Genomic DNA, 18,397 nt, shown 5'->3' on the forward strand with positions numbered 1-18,397 from the left:
ATAGAACAAGACAGGTCCTGACTTACATGCCACAGAATTAAGTAAAAACGCACAGTTGACTGTCAATTGTATTAGAAAACTTTTAATGGCCATCTTTTAATTTATACAATAATACAAACAGGAAATGGACAAAAACAAAAGAAAGTTCGAGCAGAATTATCTTTCTATCTTTCATTCCTTTTTGTTCGGAAATCATTAGTGCCAAAGTCTTGAAATCAGATAACAAAATTTTGATTACCATTCACATAATGCGCCCTCAAATTGTGTTCACTAAAATTGGAAACCAATAAGACGAAGTGGCAGCATACAACTAAGAAAAATGAGAAAATCGATTTCACTAATCGCTGAAACAGTGGGCCAATAAAAGATTTGCCAAACCTTCAATCACACCAATATAAAAGCCATTAAAAAGCGAATATAGCCAAAAGAAGAACAAAATCAGAATAAATGAGAAGGCAAAAGGAAAAACAAAAAAGCAAGAAATAATTCATTATTATTGTAAAAACGAGGAACGACGAACTCATTAATATTGCTAGCTCTAGACTGACAGCAATAATAATCAATAATAAGTGAAAATCCATTTAAACGCCATCCAACTACTCATCAAACAAAATGTGCCCTCACTATTTTATGATTATCTTGAAACAAAGTCATGAAACAAAAAAGTAAAAACAATAAAATCAAATCTGTTAATATATTAAAAATCTGATCAATTTTTGTTATAAATTGAGATCCCGAAAAAAACTGTCTCCGCCAAAAATAACTTCATCAAACCAACTAGTACTTATAAAACCACTTATTTGAATTTTGAAAAAATACTTTAGGCTAATTTATGAAAAAAAGCTCTTAAAAACAACTTTCACTGAAAAAGCTGTAAAAGTTAATTTTTTTTAATATTTCAAAAACATATAAATCCAAAGAAAAATTCCCTTCAGCCAAGAGGGTATCCAGATGTTCGCAAAACAATAGGCAAGTCATAATAGGCAAAGAAACTTAGCTACTTAGCTAAAAACAGAAAACGAAAAAACTGCAAAAAAATTAAAAATAGTTCCACATTTCGCCATTTTTTTGTCATATTTCTCATCAAAAAATGATTCTTACCCACAAAACTGTACCCAATTGTTTCATTTCCCGCTTCAAAAATCACTCCAATAAAATTGATTTAAAAAAAGGACTTCTCCAATACTCCTCTTCGAGTCTTAAAAATAGGAGCGCTATAATAGCCGGTTGAGAAGATGAGGGCGGCTATTAAACAACAATAATAGCGGCAAAAACTCAAAATATCATATTCTATGTAAAGTACAAAAGAAAATACTATTTTCTGAAATCGAGCAACTGTTTCATTTATTCTTTAAAAGCCAACCCAAAAAGGCTTATATATAAAACGACATTGAATTACAAGACATCAAAAGAACAACAATTACAGACAAAACTGAAAAATTCACTACACTATTTGCAAGCAAGTAGTGTCAAAGTTAAACCAGTAGCTTTGAATTGAAGTCATTAACAGCGTTCAGTAATGCCTCACTAAAAAAACTCACAAGAGTAGTCAAAGATGACTACCCACTTTTTCGCTCCTTTTGAAAATATAGCGATCTAAAATAATACATTCAAATCGACTTCACTCTGAGACAAAGTAAAATTGTGAACCGATCTTAAAAAGGAGACGGAGACAGCGCCCCAAACCGTCCAAGTCCCATGGATTGTAAAACAAATAGAACAAGACAGGTCCTGACTTACATGCCACAGAATTAAGTAAAAACGCACAGTTGACTGTCAATTGTATTAGAAAACTTTTAATGGCCATCTTTTAATTTATACAATAATACAAACAGGAAATGGACAAAAACAAAAGAAAGTTCGAGCAGAATTATCTTTCTATCTTTCATTCCTTTTTGTTCGGAAATCATTAGTGCCAAAGTCTTGAAATCAGATAACAAAATTTTGATTACCATTCACATAATGCGCCCTCAAATTGTGTTCACTAAAATTGGAAACCAATAAGACGAAGTGGCAGCATACAACTAAGAAAAATGAGAAAATCGATTTCACTAATCGCTGAAACAGTGGGCCAATAAAAGATTTGCCAAACCTTCAATCACACCAATATAAAAGCCATTAAAAAGCGAATATAGCCAAAAGAAGAACAAAATCAGAATAAATGAGAAGGCAAAAGGAAAAACAAAAAAGCAAGAAATAATTCATTATTATTGTAAAAACGAGGAACGACGAACTCATTAATATTGCTAGCTCTAGACTGACAGCAATAATAATCAATTCTTTCTAAAATGCTGATCTTTCATTAATATGACTGAGTGACAAGAAAACAAAAAGACAAACAGGAGCAAAACTCAAAAATTCACTATTGTCTTCAAGGAAACTGTCAGTGAAAAAAAGCATTAGAAACAAACTCAAAAAAATGAACAACCTTATTTAGATATTCCCTCAAAAGCCGATGATTCTTAGTGAGAAAATAAAAAAACACCAGCAAATACGGTTAAAACGCAAGAATTCACTGAAGATTTAAAACCTATCAGTACAACCCTTTAATTTTAAGCACGTCAATGAGACCCGTAAATATTAAGACCCGGATACGCGACATCATGATAACAAGAATTACAGACAAATCAACAATTCACTAATCTTAGGTTAACAAATAGTGTCATAAATGCCATTGGCTATCAACTGAAACAAATGAATTAACTACCGTTCTATCAGAAAGCTGATAAGACATGTCTTTTTGAGCTTATGCAACAAGAAATCAGCGCCAGCAACAGTTAATGACACAACTCAAAATGTTCATATTTACATTCAATAACTTCTTCAAAACAGACAGCATAAATGTCAAAACGCTGCCCACTGACGTCTCATGTCAGTTTTAAATCTTCCACGCCTTAAACTAATATCCTTTTCGCTCACTGTACTAGCCGGGTGACTAAAATCACTGCTCCAATTCGAATTCTCACTGAGAAAAAAATCAGAAAATGATTGAACATATCAAAAATGAAAGCGCGTGGGTCTAGGAAATAAACCCCCACGGACAAAACCCACTTAACTTTAGATAGGAAATAAAACCCCACGGATATAAACCCCCATTTTAAAATTGAATTGCGGTCGTGATAATTTGTTCGGTTGTGATAGTTTCATATCAAGTCCCACGGGCCGCTGAGGCATGGCTATGGCCAAACTCGCTTAATGCGCAGCTCTTTAAAAGTAAAGTGGGGGTTTAAGTTCCGTGATGGTTTATTTCCGTGGGGGTTTATTTCCTATCTAAAATGAAGTGGGTTTTTTCTGTGGGGTTTCTTTCTGCAACCAAAACCGCGTCGATACAATTGAAACACTTTAAATTGTAATAAGCCAGCTGAAGGCGACACGACTGTTAAAAAGAACGATAACGCAACCGCGGATCAGTACTTTCGAACAGCTAGTTCCGACTTTCCACTTAAACTAATAAACACATGGCAAACATCGCCTCAATGAACTCTGTAACTCATTAACTAAGTAGCCAAACAAGTAGAAGTACACGTAAAATTATGAAATTTTTGAAAAAAGTGTATGGTCGAATCGAAGCCAATAAAATCAAACGATAAGCAACAGCATTTGATTAAGAAAATATAGCTGACAACATTTTTCGGAAAATAGCCGCCATTTAATAATTTGAAACACGTCGGGATTGAAACAGAAAAGAAAGAAGAGTACAAAAATATACAAAAAATTTGGAAGTGTCAAAAGGTGTTCTAATTTCCTGTGTGAATTCAGTTAGATTCTAAATTTACACATAACTCAGCTTCTAAATGGAAGGCTATTAAGCTTAATACTACTATATTAATTTCATCTGATTTCATTTGCTGTGTACAAAAATAGGAAACAATTCGAAGCAACAGAACTTATTTTCTTTGAGACTTTCGATCCAAATTCAGCTTTCACCATTCAAAATTTTAAAATAACAATATCGCCTAAGCTGGTCAGGCTAGAAAAATCAAACATTTAGACTGAAATCAAGCCTTAGATATGGCTTGTTTTGTAGTATGAATCCAATTGATTTGCATTTTTTCATTTTTAAAATTTGAAATGTACTAAATCAGGGTTATGTAAACCAAATAATGCGATCTGCTCTTTTGAATTTTCATCTTTCAATCTTGAGAAAGTTTCAAAATCCAGTAGATTATCTGACAGAATATTATTGGCTGGCAGTCAGTTGTATAACTTTGGCTTAATACTTATTTTTAAAATCTTGCTATTGACCTAATGCTTCCAGTAACCCCAAATTGATTGAGCAATAGGAATTTCCTTAAGCGTCTTCTGCAGGCTCTTCAATTTCGCAACGCGTCTTCCAACTTATCATTTGGTTTAGCTTGACATCTGATAGTCAGCCTATCCTCAAATGCTGTCGTGGTCTTCAATACATTCCCATAACTTCGCCCACGGTTTCATCAACAATTTCTTCAACATTTTGATTTGTTCCCTATTTGCAATCCTGTTACACCGAATATTTTCAGAAAGTCCTTAAGGCCATACGTTTACAGCTGTTGCGAATCACAAAAATGCCAACTGTTTTTTACCAGCATTTTCAATTTCAGTCTATACATCTTGCAAATTATTTATCTTCAGTATTAACTACTGCAGAGGTAGTACTTTGCAACTCACTTTATCCGGTATCGATGGATCTAATCCTTTGAGTACTGCAACGCTGATGCTTTTCGAGGTCCGCGCGGATATATCTAGTTGCTCATACAATGACCCCGTCTCATACAAGTATAAGTTTGCTGAAAAGTGGTAGTTTTTCATCCTAATGTATGTCCTCCGTAATGTCCTCCTTAGAAGCTATTCAATAAGTTGATCACAACAAATTTGCAAATCCAAACTGACAAAACTGTCAACGGCAGAACAATAAAATTTTGAAACAAGAAAGTTTTATTTAGAAGACTCTAATCAAAAAACTTTTAAAATTTATCCTTGTTGGAAATTAAATCCTCTAACTTGAGGCTGCAATGGATCGCATTCACTGACCCTGACCCCTATTTGAACTTTTATAAAACATTATTCTGAGAGGTCACTCAAGAGGCACCGGGCAAAGCTAAGTCTAGCTATCTAAAAGCCGGGCGGGCATCACTAGCATTCGATGACGGATATCACTACCTAATAAAATGTTCACTAAAAGGAAACATGAGAACATTTGGTTAAAATGAGGTCACTTTAACTGCTAGCAGAGAGTGAAAAGGAAAATAAAAAGTCTAAAACAGGCTCATGGCATTTAACCGAGGTCCAACAGAGGTCGCTGATCTTCCGAGCCCTAACCTGAAAAAAAAAATTGGTGTTTTTATTTACATACCTGCGCCACGGTTAAAACTCTGTACTGAGAGGAGCGGCCATAATTTGCTGTGTGTGTGTGTGTGTGTGTGTGTGTGTGTGTGTGTGTGTGTGTGTGTGTGTGTGTGTGTGTGTGTGGTGGGGTGGGGGGACTGAAAGAGTCCTATGCATACTTGGCTTCCCAGTTCAAAATGGCTTCCCATACTAAGTTGCCATGACATTTTTTCCATTAAAATCTCGAGTCTTTAGAGTCGGCTGTTTAGGATAAAGAGGGTATAGTTTAGGTGTCGTCCAGTTGGACACTGGGTTAAATGTACAGAGCCTTCGGGGGTAATTCTATTGTGCATAAAGCATGGATGACTGGAGATGAAAGCAGCATTCGCAGCGATAGATTGGTGAAGATTGCCAAAGCAGCAGCAGTAGCGATAATAAAACCAAAGAGCAACAAGATAAATTAAACTACTTCCTTTCCTCTCAAAAAACCTAAATCCATCCTTATTACATTAATCGACATCTCTCTTATCGAAGAGCCATAAATTTGAAATTTAAGATATTCAAGATCTCGAAATTTTTGATAAAGTTGAAACCTTCAATCGTTATATCCAGAAGTCAAATTTTCTAAAACATAGCTGGCAGATTGCCAGAAAATAGCCGCAATAGATACGTAGATCGAAGGTCTAAAAAAACAATAAAAAAGACAGACCAAAAAATTCGTCTTTTCATTGAGGCTGATCTGTTATATTTTGATTAAAAATCTGTATAAGTTATTGCTGCCTCTATTAGCTGATCTCTAATAACCATCATTTAGAGTGACACACACCCATTTGACCTTATCTCTTTGAATTAAAGTAAATAAAAGTCAATTTCAAAGTGAGGAAGTCATTTTTGAGAGTGAGGTAAGTCAAGTGTGACCAAAAATTTAATCACGCGCATGAACAAAAAAACTCTCTCCACTAAGAGCGAAAAATGACGTCACACATGCGATTCAGTTGAAATTGCATGAACAAATGAACAAAAAGTGGCTGTGACGTCATATGGTCGTAACAAAAATCATGACGACGAAATAAAAAACATAGCCGGAAGAATTCCGGAAGCGACTCGAAGCCGCAAAACCTCACAAACAAAACCCTAATTGCAGCTGAAGCAATTACCATTTGAATTCAACCATTAACTCATTACCTCCCCTGGTCTGATCTAAAAATTGGTGAAAATTAAACCACTGTCACCAAGAAAAAAATGCAGCAAAATTTTATATTGTTGAAAATGTTTGATAACGTTAAAAAATCCGAAATAGATAAGCAGGTCAAAATACTGATGGCCTAAAACAGCTGAAAGGACTATCATTTGACCTCAAATAATTCATGATTCTGATCTCAAAAAGATCAGAAAAGCAAACGGCAGATAACAATCTTAGAAACTAAGTTTCTTTTTTTAAAAAAAAATGAATACTCAAATTTAAGAATCATAAAACCACTATAATTACAGTTCTAATCACTGAAATTAAAACAAAAAACGGCACATACTTCTCCCTTGTTCTGCATATGCTAGACAACATGATTTAAAACTAATTCAAAAATTAAAATAATCATAGAAAAGACAAGCAGCAGAAAAATGTTCAGTTAAAAAATCGTTTAAATTAACACCAAGGCCGGAAGGAAATTGCAGTAGATAGTATTAAGTAGAGCTTTTGGAAAAAGCTGGCTAGCAAACTCTCAGTACTGCCTTGTGTTGAACGAAATCAATTGCAAACAAAGAAATGAAAATGTAAGAAAATGCTGAAATCATTCAATTTTTTAACAACTGAAACAACCAAAAATAAATGTGCCATAAAAAGCTGCCAGGACAAAACTAAAATGATACAAACTAGAATGATAAGAACATGGACACAATAGGAGGAACACCGTAATAAAAACACACTCTTGATTTTTGAAAGTCAAAAATAAAAAACAAAATTCAAGAAAAACGAATACATTCCATTGTTCAGCATTAGAGACATAGAAAAGATAACTAGTTGTGCAATATAAAGATCTATCCTCCTGAAGTGAACAAAAAAATAAGAAAAACCAGATATCAAACATACGAAACATTAATTACTTAACAGAAAAAGGTCAAAAAACTTTTAATACTGCTTTCATGAAAAATGGAAGCTGAAAAAATCAATATACCAAAAATAAAAAAAGGTGCCAGGAACAAGCTAGAATGATACTAACTAGAATTTTAAGAATATGGGCACAATGTAAGGAACACCGTAACAAAAAGGCATTCTTGTTATTTAAAAAGTTAAAAATCAAATTAAAAAATCAAGAAAAACAAATACAGTTCACTGCTCAACATTCGAGACCTAGAAAAGATAATTAGTCATCCGATACAAAAATCTATCCTCCTGAAGAGAACAAAAAAATAGGAAAAAGCAGAACTCAAAAATATAAAACATTGAAACATTTTGCAAAAAAAATTATCAAAAAACTTTTAAGACTGCATTTACGAAAAAGCTTCAACTGTTTTTCAAAAACTGAACTCCAAAAAATGATTGAATTTTTATTAAAACGCATTTAAGGTCCCTCATGTTGCACAAAAAGACTATTTCTAGTAATTACAATCAAAATACAAACAAAAAACTGACAAAAATCGGGAAAAAAAACTACCAAAATCGGATTAGCATATGTAGAATTTTATAAAACAAAAATACACTGAGGTAGAGAGAGGCGTTAAGTATATGAATTATCAAAGGGAAGTTGCCAAATAAACTGATTTTTGACAAAAAGACGGTTAAAAGATCTAAGAATGAAGAAATTAATAGAAAAAAGTCAAAAATTAACTAAAAAATCAAAAAAATATGTGCCAATTTTCAAATTGAAACCCATATTCAGGCTCTCCAAAACACTGTGGCATCAATCTCCGATGTTGGCATTTCAATATAGTATCGAATAAATATTATTTCTACAAAAAACCAAATTACAAGCAAAAAAAATTGGCCACTTAGACGAAAAAACGGCTAAAAACGGTTATCTATATATGCCATTCAGTTAAAAACTACTTTTCAAAGTCAAAAAGTCATTCACTAAACGCAGCGCATGATCAAAAAACTTCTCTCGCTTAGCGAAAATTTGTTCACCAAGACAGCTTTTCTCACTTTCGCTTTTAGGTCAAAATGCCGCGTGAACAAATCTACTTCCTGTAAAAAAAAAAAAACCGAGAGAAAACCAATACTCCTCTTCGAGTCGTAAAAAAAACCAAGAGAAGGCCAATAATAGCCTCAGCTATCGCTGTGCGGCTATTAATAAATCTCTTCTGGATATCTTGAGAAACTCTAAATCTTAGTCTAAAGATCTTGCTTGTCCATTTATATCATAATGTTCTCATTAATTCAATTAGAGGATCTATCCTAACGTTAGGCTAAATCTTTGCCGATGTTTTTTTGATTGAGGTCCGGAAGCAGTTTGATTGAGAGCAGAAAGAATTAAGAAAGTGTGAGAGAGAGAGGCATTTGAGCAAAGCATCGATGCTTTTCTAGTCCCCGTAGGAGAAGGGCTGAGATTGCTCAACAAGAAAGATGAAGTTGTTCGCTCTTGATAATTACCTGAGGCGTAATGATTGTTGCGCTGCTGCTAGTGGCAAACATTACTCATTGGTAAAATATGACAAAGCTTGAGAAGTCACAGATTTAAGCATTAGAGGAAGAGATAGAAAGGAGGTTAGAGATACCAAACACCCACTGTCAAAATCCCTATTTCAAGTTTAAATGGTATAGTTTCTTCGGTACTGTTTCGTTTCCCCATCGCAAAAAATTTCATCATTGGACAAATTTTGCAGTGACACTAGATTGCATTGTGGATAAGACCATCATAAATAGCCATTATACTCCGATCTCCAAATACCATCATAAAGACCATCATAAATAGCCAAACTACTCCGATCTGTATATGATTGTTTTATACCTTTATAATGGCTATTTATGACATAGCTGGCAGATTGCCAGAAAATAGCCGCAATAGATTCGTAGATCGGCAGTCTAAAAAAACAGTAAAAAAGACAGACCAAAAAAATTCGTCTTTTCATTGAAGGCTGATCTGTTATGTTTTGATTAAAAATCTGTAAAGTTATTGCTGCCTCTATTAGCTGATCTCAAATAACCTTCATTTAGAGTGACACACGCCCATTTGACCTTATCTCTTTGAGTTAAAGTAAATAAAAGTCAATTTCAAAGTGAGGAAGTCATTTTTGAGAGTGAGGTAAGTCAAGTGTGACCAAAAATTTAATCACGCGCATGAACAAAAGAACTCGCTCCACTAAGAGCGAAAAATGACGTCACACATGCAATTCAGTTGAAATTGCATGAACAAATGAACAAAAAGTGGCTGTGACGTCATATGGTCGTAACAAAAATCATGACGACGAAATAAAAAAAAAACCAAGAGAAGGCCAATAATAGCCCCAGCTATCGCTGTGCGGCTATTAATAAAACAATCATATACAGACCGGAGTAGTTTGGGAAAAGTCCCTTTAGCCGGTCCAAAAAATGACAAAACAGACAGCAAATTAATAGAAAAATGCCGATTAAAATTTGATTAAAAATTTGTTCAAAGCATAAAAAAGTCCACAGATCATTAGCAGAACAACTCAGGCGAGTCTTTGCGCAACCTAGTATTCTCTTATTTAGATTTCTAGATTGCCACGAAGCTTTTTGTTCTGAGAAAAAAAATTTGCTTGTAAACATAATAAATCAAGCGAATCATTTGTAGAAATTCGAGCGAATTTTCGTCGAGCGATTCATCTCAAAAAGTTTATCTTAATCATCAAAATAAAGATTTTGGCGATATTTCAAACCACCTTTATTTCAAAAAATCAGTAGAACTAGGACTTCAGTAGGAGTATTCTATTATCCAATACAACAAATGTGAAAGCGATATAAAACAAACTAATTAGTGAAAAGAAATGCTTAATTACACGAAGACAATTGAAACAAACCCGCGAGGTTATCGACAGGCTGCGATTTATTCCCATCTATAATTGGCATTGAAACAAAAACAAAAATGGTTGATATGTAAAAAATTGTTCAAGGTGAGTGATTCATATGATTGTATTTCTTTGAACAAAAATTAAGCGGATTACAACATAATTTTTGACTAAAAATGTATTTTTAAACAAGTTTATAGGTTAGTCCAAATTCATATCAATTAAAAACAATGCATTCAGAAGCTTAACTTATAGATTATGTTGTTTGTTAATATTCGTAGATTATATTTACAATTGTTTCAATACTTTATTTGGCACTATTTTGTCTGGGACTGTTTTCTGTTTTATTGGGACTATTTTGTCTGGGACTGTTTTGTTTGGGAATATTTTGCAATTTGGGACTGTTTTGTCTGGGAAAATTTTGCAATTTGGGACTGTTTTGTCTGGGACTGTTTTGTTTGGGAAAATTTTGCAATTTCGGACTGTTTTGTCTGGGAAAATTTTGCAATTTGGGACTGTTTTGTCTGGGACTGTTTTGTTTGGGAAAATTTTGCAATTTGGGACTGTTTTGTCTGGGAATATTTTGCAATTTGGGACTGTTGTATCTGGGACACGATCTGATTGTAAATCGTAGTTAGGCATACCAAAATAATTGTACCTGGTCTCTCAGACTTCTTACAAAAAAGTTTAAATACCGAGCATAAAAAAACAGGGCTTTATGGGTTTATCCCGTTTCTATTTTTGATTTGCTTTCCAATTTTGACTCTTGTTCTCTGATTGATTTGGTGAATAAAGGCAGTTTCAAAACACTTTCAACACAATGAACGAAGAAGGTTACTTAATGTTAAATCTGTCAAATATATAAAAAATGAGGCCCCAAGGTGTTTCTTTAAGTCAGTTTGCAATTCTAACATAACTCAAAATTGGGTCGTTTTTAATAGGTCAATCGCCTTTTTTGCAATCCGGCAATTTTTATTAACTGAGAAGGCATTGTCCCTGAAATCCACTGCCAAATAATTTAGCAAGGTATAGCAAGTTCAATTCGAACCCCTCGATCTTCACTTTAAGATGAAGGCGCATAATTAAGCATAACTATGCAGTTCGCTTAGGGTAATGTTTTTCTTAATTTTAGTTTTCCACGATGTCGAGGAAATAGACGCTTCATTTTTCGCTATTTTTTCTAGAAATCAAAAAGTAGGGCAGTGATTTTTAAGAAATTTTTATTTAATGCTTTCAGTATGTCAGTTACAATGCTCGAAGTCTACAAATAGGGCGAAAATTAAACAGTCAGACTACAGTCAAACAAAGTACTCTCAAACGACCGGCGAGTGGTTGGCGTTGGTTGTAGCTGATTTACGCATAGGGAGGCTAAGAGGGGGAAAAGTGGAGTTGAAAACATTAAACATACCCGGCAGATTGCCGGAAAATAGCCGCCGTTGATTCCAATAAGCATGATTGGGATTGAAAGAATAGAAGATATTGAAAAAAGATTTTTGTACAAAAACATTTTTTAAGTCCGATTTGTTTTGATGGCATTTTGTAGTTGAACATACTCCTGTTTCTTAGAGAGAGACTACAGGGGCTACTATCAATACCAATCAGCATAAGAGATGGTAAATAAGACCTAAAGGAACGACGTTCAAATAGCGGGCATCTAAAATTGGGCTTTATGGGTTTATCCCGTTTCTACTTCTGACTTCAATTTTTTATACTGGCTCTGTTCATTTTGAATTGCTTTGCTGAGCAGCTGCCATTTAAAAGGACTTTGAGCAGAATGAGAGAAGAGAGAAACTAGCCTAGAGAAGTCAACAAGATTTCATAAAAAAAAGCTGAAAAGCGGTAAAATGAGGTAAAGCGAATAATTTTTTTGTTCGACGAAGTAAAAAAAACATAGAGGGACAAGTCCTGAAATACAATACAAGGAATTGAATGAAAAACAGGCCTAATGTACCTGACCAGCAGATCAATTATACTATCCCAGCCAAAAAGACGAAAGTTGAAAAACTAAAAGAATCAAACTAGACAAAAAAACAATTATTCCTAAAACTCTTGAAGCTTTTAACCTGAAGGCCATTTATGACACAATGCAATATAGTCATTAACTAACGCAAAAGACTTGAAAGAGATTAATTTGACACTAAAGGTAGATAATCTCGAAAAAATTACAAATGCGTCATAAAGAAATGTGAAAAATGCTTCAAAAGAAAAGGAAAAATTTAAAGATATTTTTCAAAAATTTGTCTGGAAAAATTGTTCAAATTCATTTTTTCTCCGTGGAGTTCTGTCTAGTTACTCATTTGCAACATTTAAAGAGTTTCGTTGGCCAATAAAGATAGTTAAACTCAAGAAAATGACAAAAAAATTCAGAAAATTTGAAAACAATCAAAAATAAAATTGCAAGCTTTATTTAAAAAATACTTATATTTGCAATCTAAAAAAACAGAAAACTATTTTGTTGTCACTAGAAACTCTGCAATAACATACTAGCAAACTCGATAGCAGCAAACCCCTGGCCATTGAGGAAAAGGACAAATTTCAGGAAGTCAAGGAAAAAATTACAATTTGAAAATCGCTAAAATTTGAATATTAAAATCTTGAAACACATTCCCCATTACCACTAGAAACGATGCAGTAACCTATTATCAAATTCAATTTATTGTCTGTTTTTGCAACAAAAAACGTTTAATACCAATAAAACTGTACCAACTTGATAACTAAACACTCCTGTAGTAACAAGCGTCTATAAAATTCCCACAAAAAGCAGTTAAACAAAACTAAAAGGAAAAAAATCACTAAAATTCGCCTTGAATTCAGCAAAATAGCTGAAAAACCTAAATTGTTATAAAATTCGTATTAATTAGCATAAACCTTTAAACCACGTTAAAAATAAACCCTATAAAATACCACTTATCGTAATAAACTTCAAAGCCAAAAAAAAACTTAAGAAAAACTGTTTTAAAAAGCCGCACGTTTAGAAAACATTTTGCTCACTTTTAACCACCTCAACTTTTCGATCTCTAGAAAACACCGGCTTGAAGAAAAGAACCCTCTCTTTTCACTCCACTCTTCAATTTTGTTCAGCATGCAAACTATTCAATAACTTTTGCCGCGTTTCATTGCGTGCGTCAAAATTCACTCCAATATAAGTGATTAAAAAATAAAACAAAGCAAGACAAGTCTTGACGTACAATTCAGAGAATTTTCATTGACTAGACAAACAACTAGAAAGTGAATTTTTGTTCAAAAACCGTTTTCTCACTCTACTTTAAAATTAAAGCAAAAAAAATTTCACGCCGCAAAACCGCTCGCTTTTTCGCTCCATTTCCTGTATCGGCGTGACCAAAATCACAACTCAAATTTGACTTCAGTAATCAAGAAAATGTGTGAACAGATCTTAATAAAAACATAGCAGGACAAGTCCTGACGTACAATTCAAAGAATTTTCATTGACTAACAGAAAACTAGACCAAAAAATAATGAATGGATTGGGAAAACCATTTAGAAAAAAATCCGATCCCAAAAACCGAAAAAAAACCAGTAAAAATCAAAGTGAAATTGCCACATGTGAACAAAAATACACTAGCGAGAAAGCGAATTTTTGTTCAAACACCGTTTTCTCACTGTACTTTAAATTTAGAGCGAAAAAATTTCACGCCGCAAAATCACTCGCTTTTTCGCTCCACTTCCTGTTTCGGCGTGACCATAATCACTACTCCAATTTGACTTCAGTAATCAAGAAAATGTGTGAACAGATCTTAATAAAAACATAGCAGGACAAGTCCTGACGTACAATTCAAAGAATTTTCATTGACTAACAGAAAACTAGACCAAAAAATAATGAATGGATTGGGAAAACCATTTAGAAAAAAATCCGATCCCAAAAACCGAAAAAAAACAGTAAAAATCAAAGTGAAATTGCCACATGTGAACAAAAATACACTAGCGAGAAAGCGAATTTTTGTTCAAACACCGTTTTCTCACTGTACTTTGAATTTAGAGCGAAAAAATTTCACGCCGCAAAACCACTCGCTTTTTCGCTCCATTTCCTGTTTCGGCGTAACCAAAATCACTACTCCAATTTGACTTGAAAAATCATGAAAATGTGTGAACAGATCTTAATAAAAACATAGCAGGACAAGTCCTGACGTACAATTCAAAGAAATTTCAGTGACTAAACAGAAAATTAGACCTAGAACGGACTACGAATGGATTGGGAAACCCATTTAGAAAAAACTCCGATCCAAAAAATTGAAAAAACAGTAAAAATCAGAGGGAAATTGCCGCATGTGAACAAAAAACCACTAGCGAGAAAGCGAATTACACCGATTTCTCACTCTACTTTAAATTCAGAGCGAAAAAGTTCACGCCGCAAACCCACGCGCTTTTTCGCTCTACTTCCAGTTTCGGCGTGACCAAAATCACTACTCCAATTTGACTTCAAAAATCATGAAAATGTGTGAACAGATCTTAATAAAAACATAGCAGGACAAGTCCTGACGTACAATTCAAAGAATTTTCATTGACTAAACAGAAAATTAGACCTAGAACGGACTATGAATGGATTGGGAAACCCATTTAGAAAAAACTCCGATCCAAAAATTCGAAAAAACAGAAAAATCAGAGTGAAATTGCCGCATGTGAACAAAAAACCACTAGCGAGAAAGCGAATTTTTGTTCAAACACCGTTTTCTCACTGTACTTTAAATTTAGAGCGAAAAAATTTCACGCCGCAAAATCACTCGCTTTTTCGCTCCACTTCCTGTTTCGGCGTGACCATAATCACTACTCCAATTTGACTTCAGTAATCAAGAAAATGTGTGAACAGATCTTAATAGAAACATAGCAGGACAAGTCCTGACGTACAATTCAAAGAATTTTCATTGACTAAACAGAAAATTAGACCTAGAACGGACTATGAATGGATTGGGAAACCCATTTAGAAAAAACTCCGATCCAAAAATTCGAAAAAACAGAAAAATCAGAGTGAAATTGCCGCATGTGAACAAAAAACCACTAGCGAGAAAGCGAATTTTTGTTCAAACACCGTTTTCTCACTGTACTTTAAATTTAGAGCGAAAAAATTTCACGCCGCAAAATCACTCGCTTTTTCGCTCCACTTCCTGTTTCGGCGTGACCATAATCACTACTCCAATTTGACTTCAAAGATCATGAAAACGTGTGAACAGATCTTTAAAAAAAAGACAGCGCCCCAATACATTTCAAATTCTTTGAATTGTAAAAAAAGGAGCGCTATCATAGCCGGCTGAGAAGATGAGGGCGGCTATTAAAAACCATGAATAGTTTTCAGCTCAAGCGTTTTTAACAGCTTTGCAGAACCTCTATAGCTGCTTAGAGATGTAATGCCTTTGGGCTTTTTCTCACGTTTCTTTTGATGAAAAGTCAAACTACTCAAGCGATCTAAAGAACCTTCTAGAAGAACACTGAGGAGTTCCAGAAGAAAACGGTGAAGCCTAATTTTGCATAATGAACTGCTTGAAACTTTGTTCGAGAGCGATTACTAATTTGCTAGGAAATTAAACCGAATTGCATTGATTGTTGATATTATGTAACTCATTTAAGAAAAGCTTAAAGATCTCTGGTATTTTCTCACAGCCAGAGAACCGCAATATAGCTTCAAAAAGATTTTGCTATCAAAAAATTATCACTTCTTTACTAAAGAAAGTCACTTTAGAGAGTTTACTTTATGAGGTCTCGAATATCGGCTTTATCTTTCGCAAGTTTATTTCGAAATCCTAGAGACAAATTTCTAAATGCTTAAGACAAGTAGTCTGTTTAGAAAGATAGCTATAATAATCAATGTAATGTGAGCATAGGATTTCATACAGAATGGCAGTTCTGTTAAACTTTCATCAGAGAAGATCCCAAAACCTAAAGGATAGCATAGCCTGAAACCTTCCAGGAAAAATATCATCACCTATAAATGACATCTTACTGGAATACGTTATGCATAAAGGCTATAAAGAGGGCTAGTGGACAGGATAGTGACTTGGCTGGAATCGGCTACACATCAAATGTTAATCAAGAATCTTGAGGGATGGTACAGCGAATACAGCAAAATGCGGGATAGAATTAGTAGTCAAGTTACATCAAGACGCTCTGCTCAACACTGCCGGAAGATAATGACTGTGGAACTCTGACAACTCTATTATTGGCCGCCAAAAAGTTGAAAAAGCTGAAAAGGTCAACTTAAATGTATGAAGTGACGAAATATGATGACGGGTGGAGTTTGAAAACACCAAGTGAGTACTCAAAACAACATCAAACATCATCCCATTAAACTTTCAGTAATTAAACTATGACAGCAATTAAAGGACAACGTTGTCTCACTGCATAGCCATGATTTATCTTTCCTTGTTCGCCAGTCGACAGCTGATAACACATCGAGTGCTCTTGCTTACTAATGATTTAACACAGGGGATCGGGTTCGAAACTGCCAGGGAGACTAATATGTTCAATCAATCGGTTTGAGACACACCAAGATGTTCACGGTTTTCAAGCAGTCTATGGCGAGCAATCTGCAATTGGTTGCTTACAATACACCATACAGGCGCCTCTCCGAGTAACACCAAAACTGACCCGGGATCACAAATGTCGGGGGTGGCGACGTTAGGTGTCCGGCAGCTCCTCCGGAACATCCGCTTCCGGATGAGGTCCCAGTGACGCTTCCACCGCTATGCGATCCACCGCTTTTGGATCCCTGATTGTTGCTTGCACTTGACCTTGATCGCTTTAGTTTGATCGAGGGCGCTTTAGGGACAACCTTCATGCTTCCTCCATGGGAGAAGAAAACGGAACCTGTACCAGATCCACTGTGGTAGGATGACGAGGAAGTTCCCGCAGTACTTGGGGTGATGGGAGAGGTAACAGCGCTTGGTTGTTGTGAAGTTTGTTTGTTTGACAGGGTCGGTGTAAGTGGCGCATGACCACTGCTCCCACTCGACAGAGACGCCAACTATGAGGGATTTCGGTTAGTTCCAAACACGGACACGGCGACATATATGATTATTTACCTTGGCGGCTCACGAGAGAGGAAGCAAGCGTGAATATACAAACCCTTCGTTAGTTTTGTTAGTAGTTTCAGAATATATCAAACATGAATGCTATATATAAAGTAATATAACGACTACAGGCTTCAGTGATTACATCTTAACTTCTGTTTTACGAAGTACGAGAAGTACGAGAATAATCAATTCATCAACTCTGCGTACCTCAACAGCTCCTGGATTGACGTTGCCATCATCCGATCCGGCGCATGATTCAGCAAAAGAATCTTGAGCTTTTGGTCCACTTCTTATTTTGGGCGACTTTCTTCCAGTGAGTCCACCACTTCCAGGCATTCCTAGGACAGTTAAGAAAAATGAAACATAGCCCACTAACGTCGGAAGACATGCTCTCAAACGATTCGCTGGGTTACGGGCGGAACGAAGCACCGGGGGTGGGGATTGGGGGGGGGGCAGGGGTGAAGTGGGGAGCAGTGGGTCAAACTGAAAATCGCCCTTCACACCATAAATGTATGTCTCCAAAACAGTTTCGATGCCCCCTTGGATTCTATTTGGCGCTCTCTAATTTTAATGAGCGGTCGAATTGGAGTAGGGATTTAATTACCGTTGAACAGTTTTCGCCAAAATTTTCTCCTTAACGCAACTGAAGTGATAATGATCATAATTGTGCATAGATGACATTGTTTGAATCGATCAATGAATTGGTCCAGCTGATGCATTTTGATTTTGAATTTACAATAGAAACCGAAAAACAAAAAAAAGTAAGAAATTTGTATTTCTTTTTATTAAAAGTGCACTGTCTGGCTTCCAGAGAGTTCCAAAAACACCTCTAGAAAAACTCTGAATATAATATTGAACGGTAAAAAGTAGCAAAGCACAAACGACGAAAATCCGCCAAAATCTGCATAAAAAATTACTCAATTATCTTTACTAAAACAACTCAAAGCTAAAATCAAAACAAAATGAACATGAATTAACTTGAATCATAGACATCCACAAATGCTACAAGAACTTAAGGAATACAAAAAGCATTTAAAAACAAATTGATATAAAGTTCATGAATTTTTTGATATTACGAGCGGACTTAGAGCCAAAAAAATGTTTTGGAG

The 18,397-nt window shown here is 34.9% G+C and overlaps 1 protein-coding gene across 4 annotated transcripts in view; it reads right to left on the reverse strand.

Moving 5' to 3' along the window:
- The window catches only part of LOC142344425 (syntaxin-binding protein 5-like), a 148,557-nt gene that overhangs the window by 73,298 nt on the left and 56,862 nt on the right, over positions 1-18,397 (reverse strand). For 2 of the 4 annotated variants that reach the window (XM_075396057.1, XM_075396058.1), the window contains exons 14-15: positions 17,496-17,626; positions 16,864-17,239 (exon numbers count right to left, since the gene is read on the reverse strand). In XM_075396057.1, the coding sequence (XP_075252172.1) occupies positions 16,864-17,239; positions 17,496-17,626 (507 nt within the window). Of the gene's footprint in view, positions 1-8,890; positions 8,919-16,863; positions 17,240-17,495; positions 17,627-18,397 lie in introns of all 4 variants that reach the window. The other 2 variants (XM_075396059.1, XM_075396060.1) reach the window with 2 other exon arrangements.

Source organism: Convolutriloba macropyga, chromosome 8 (genome assembly GCF_964194025.1).
Source record: "Convolutriloba macropyga chromosome 8, txConMacr16.3, whole genome shotgun sequence".
Taxonomy (NCBI): domain Eukaryota; kingdom Metazoa; phylum Xenacoelomorpha; order Acoela; family Convolutidae; genus Convolutriloba; species Convolutriloba macropyga.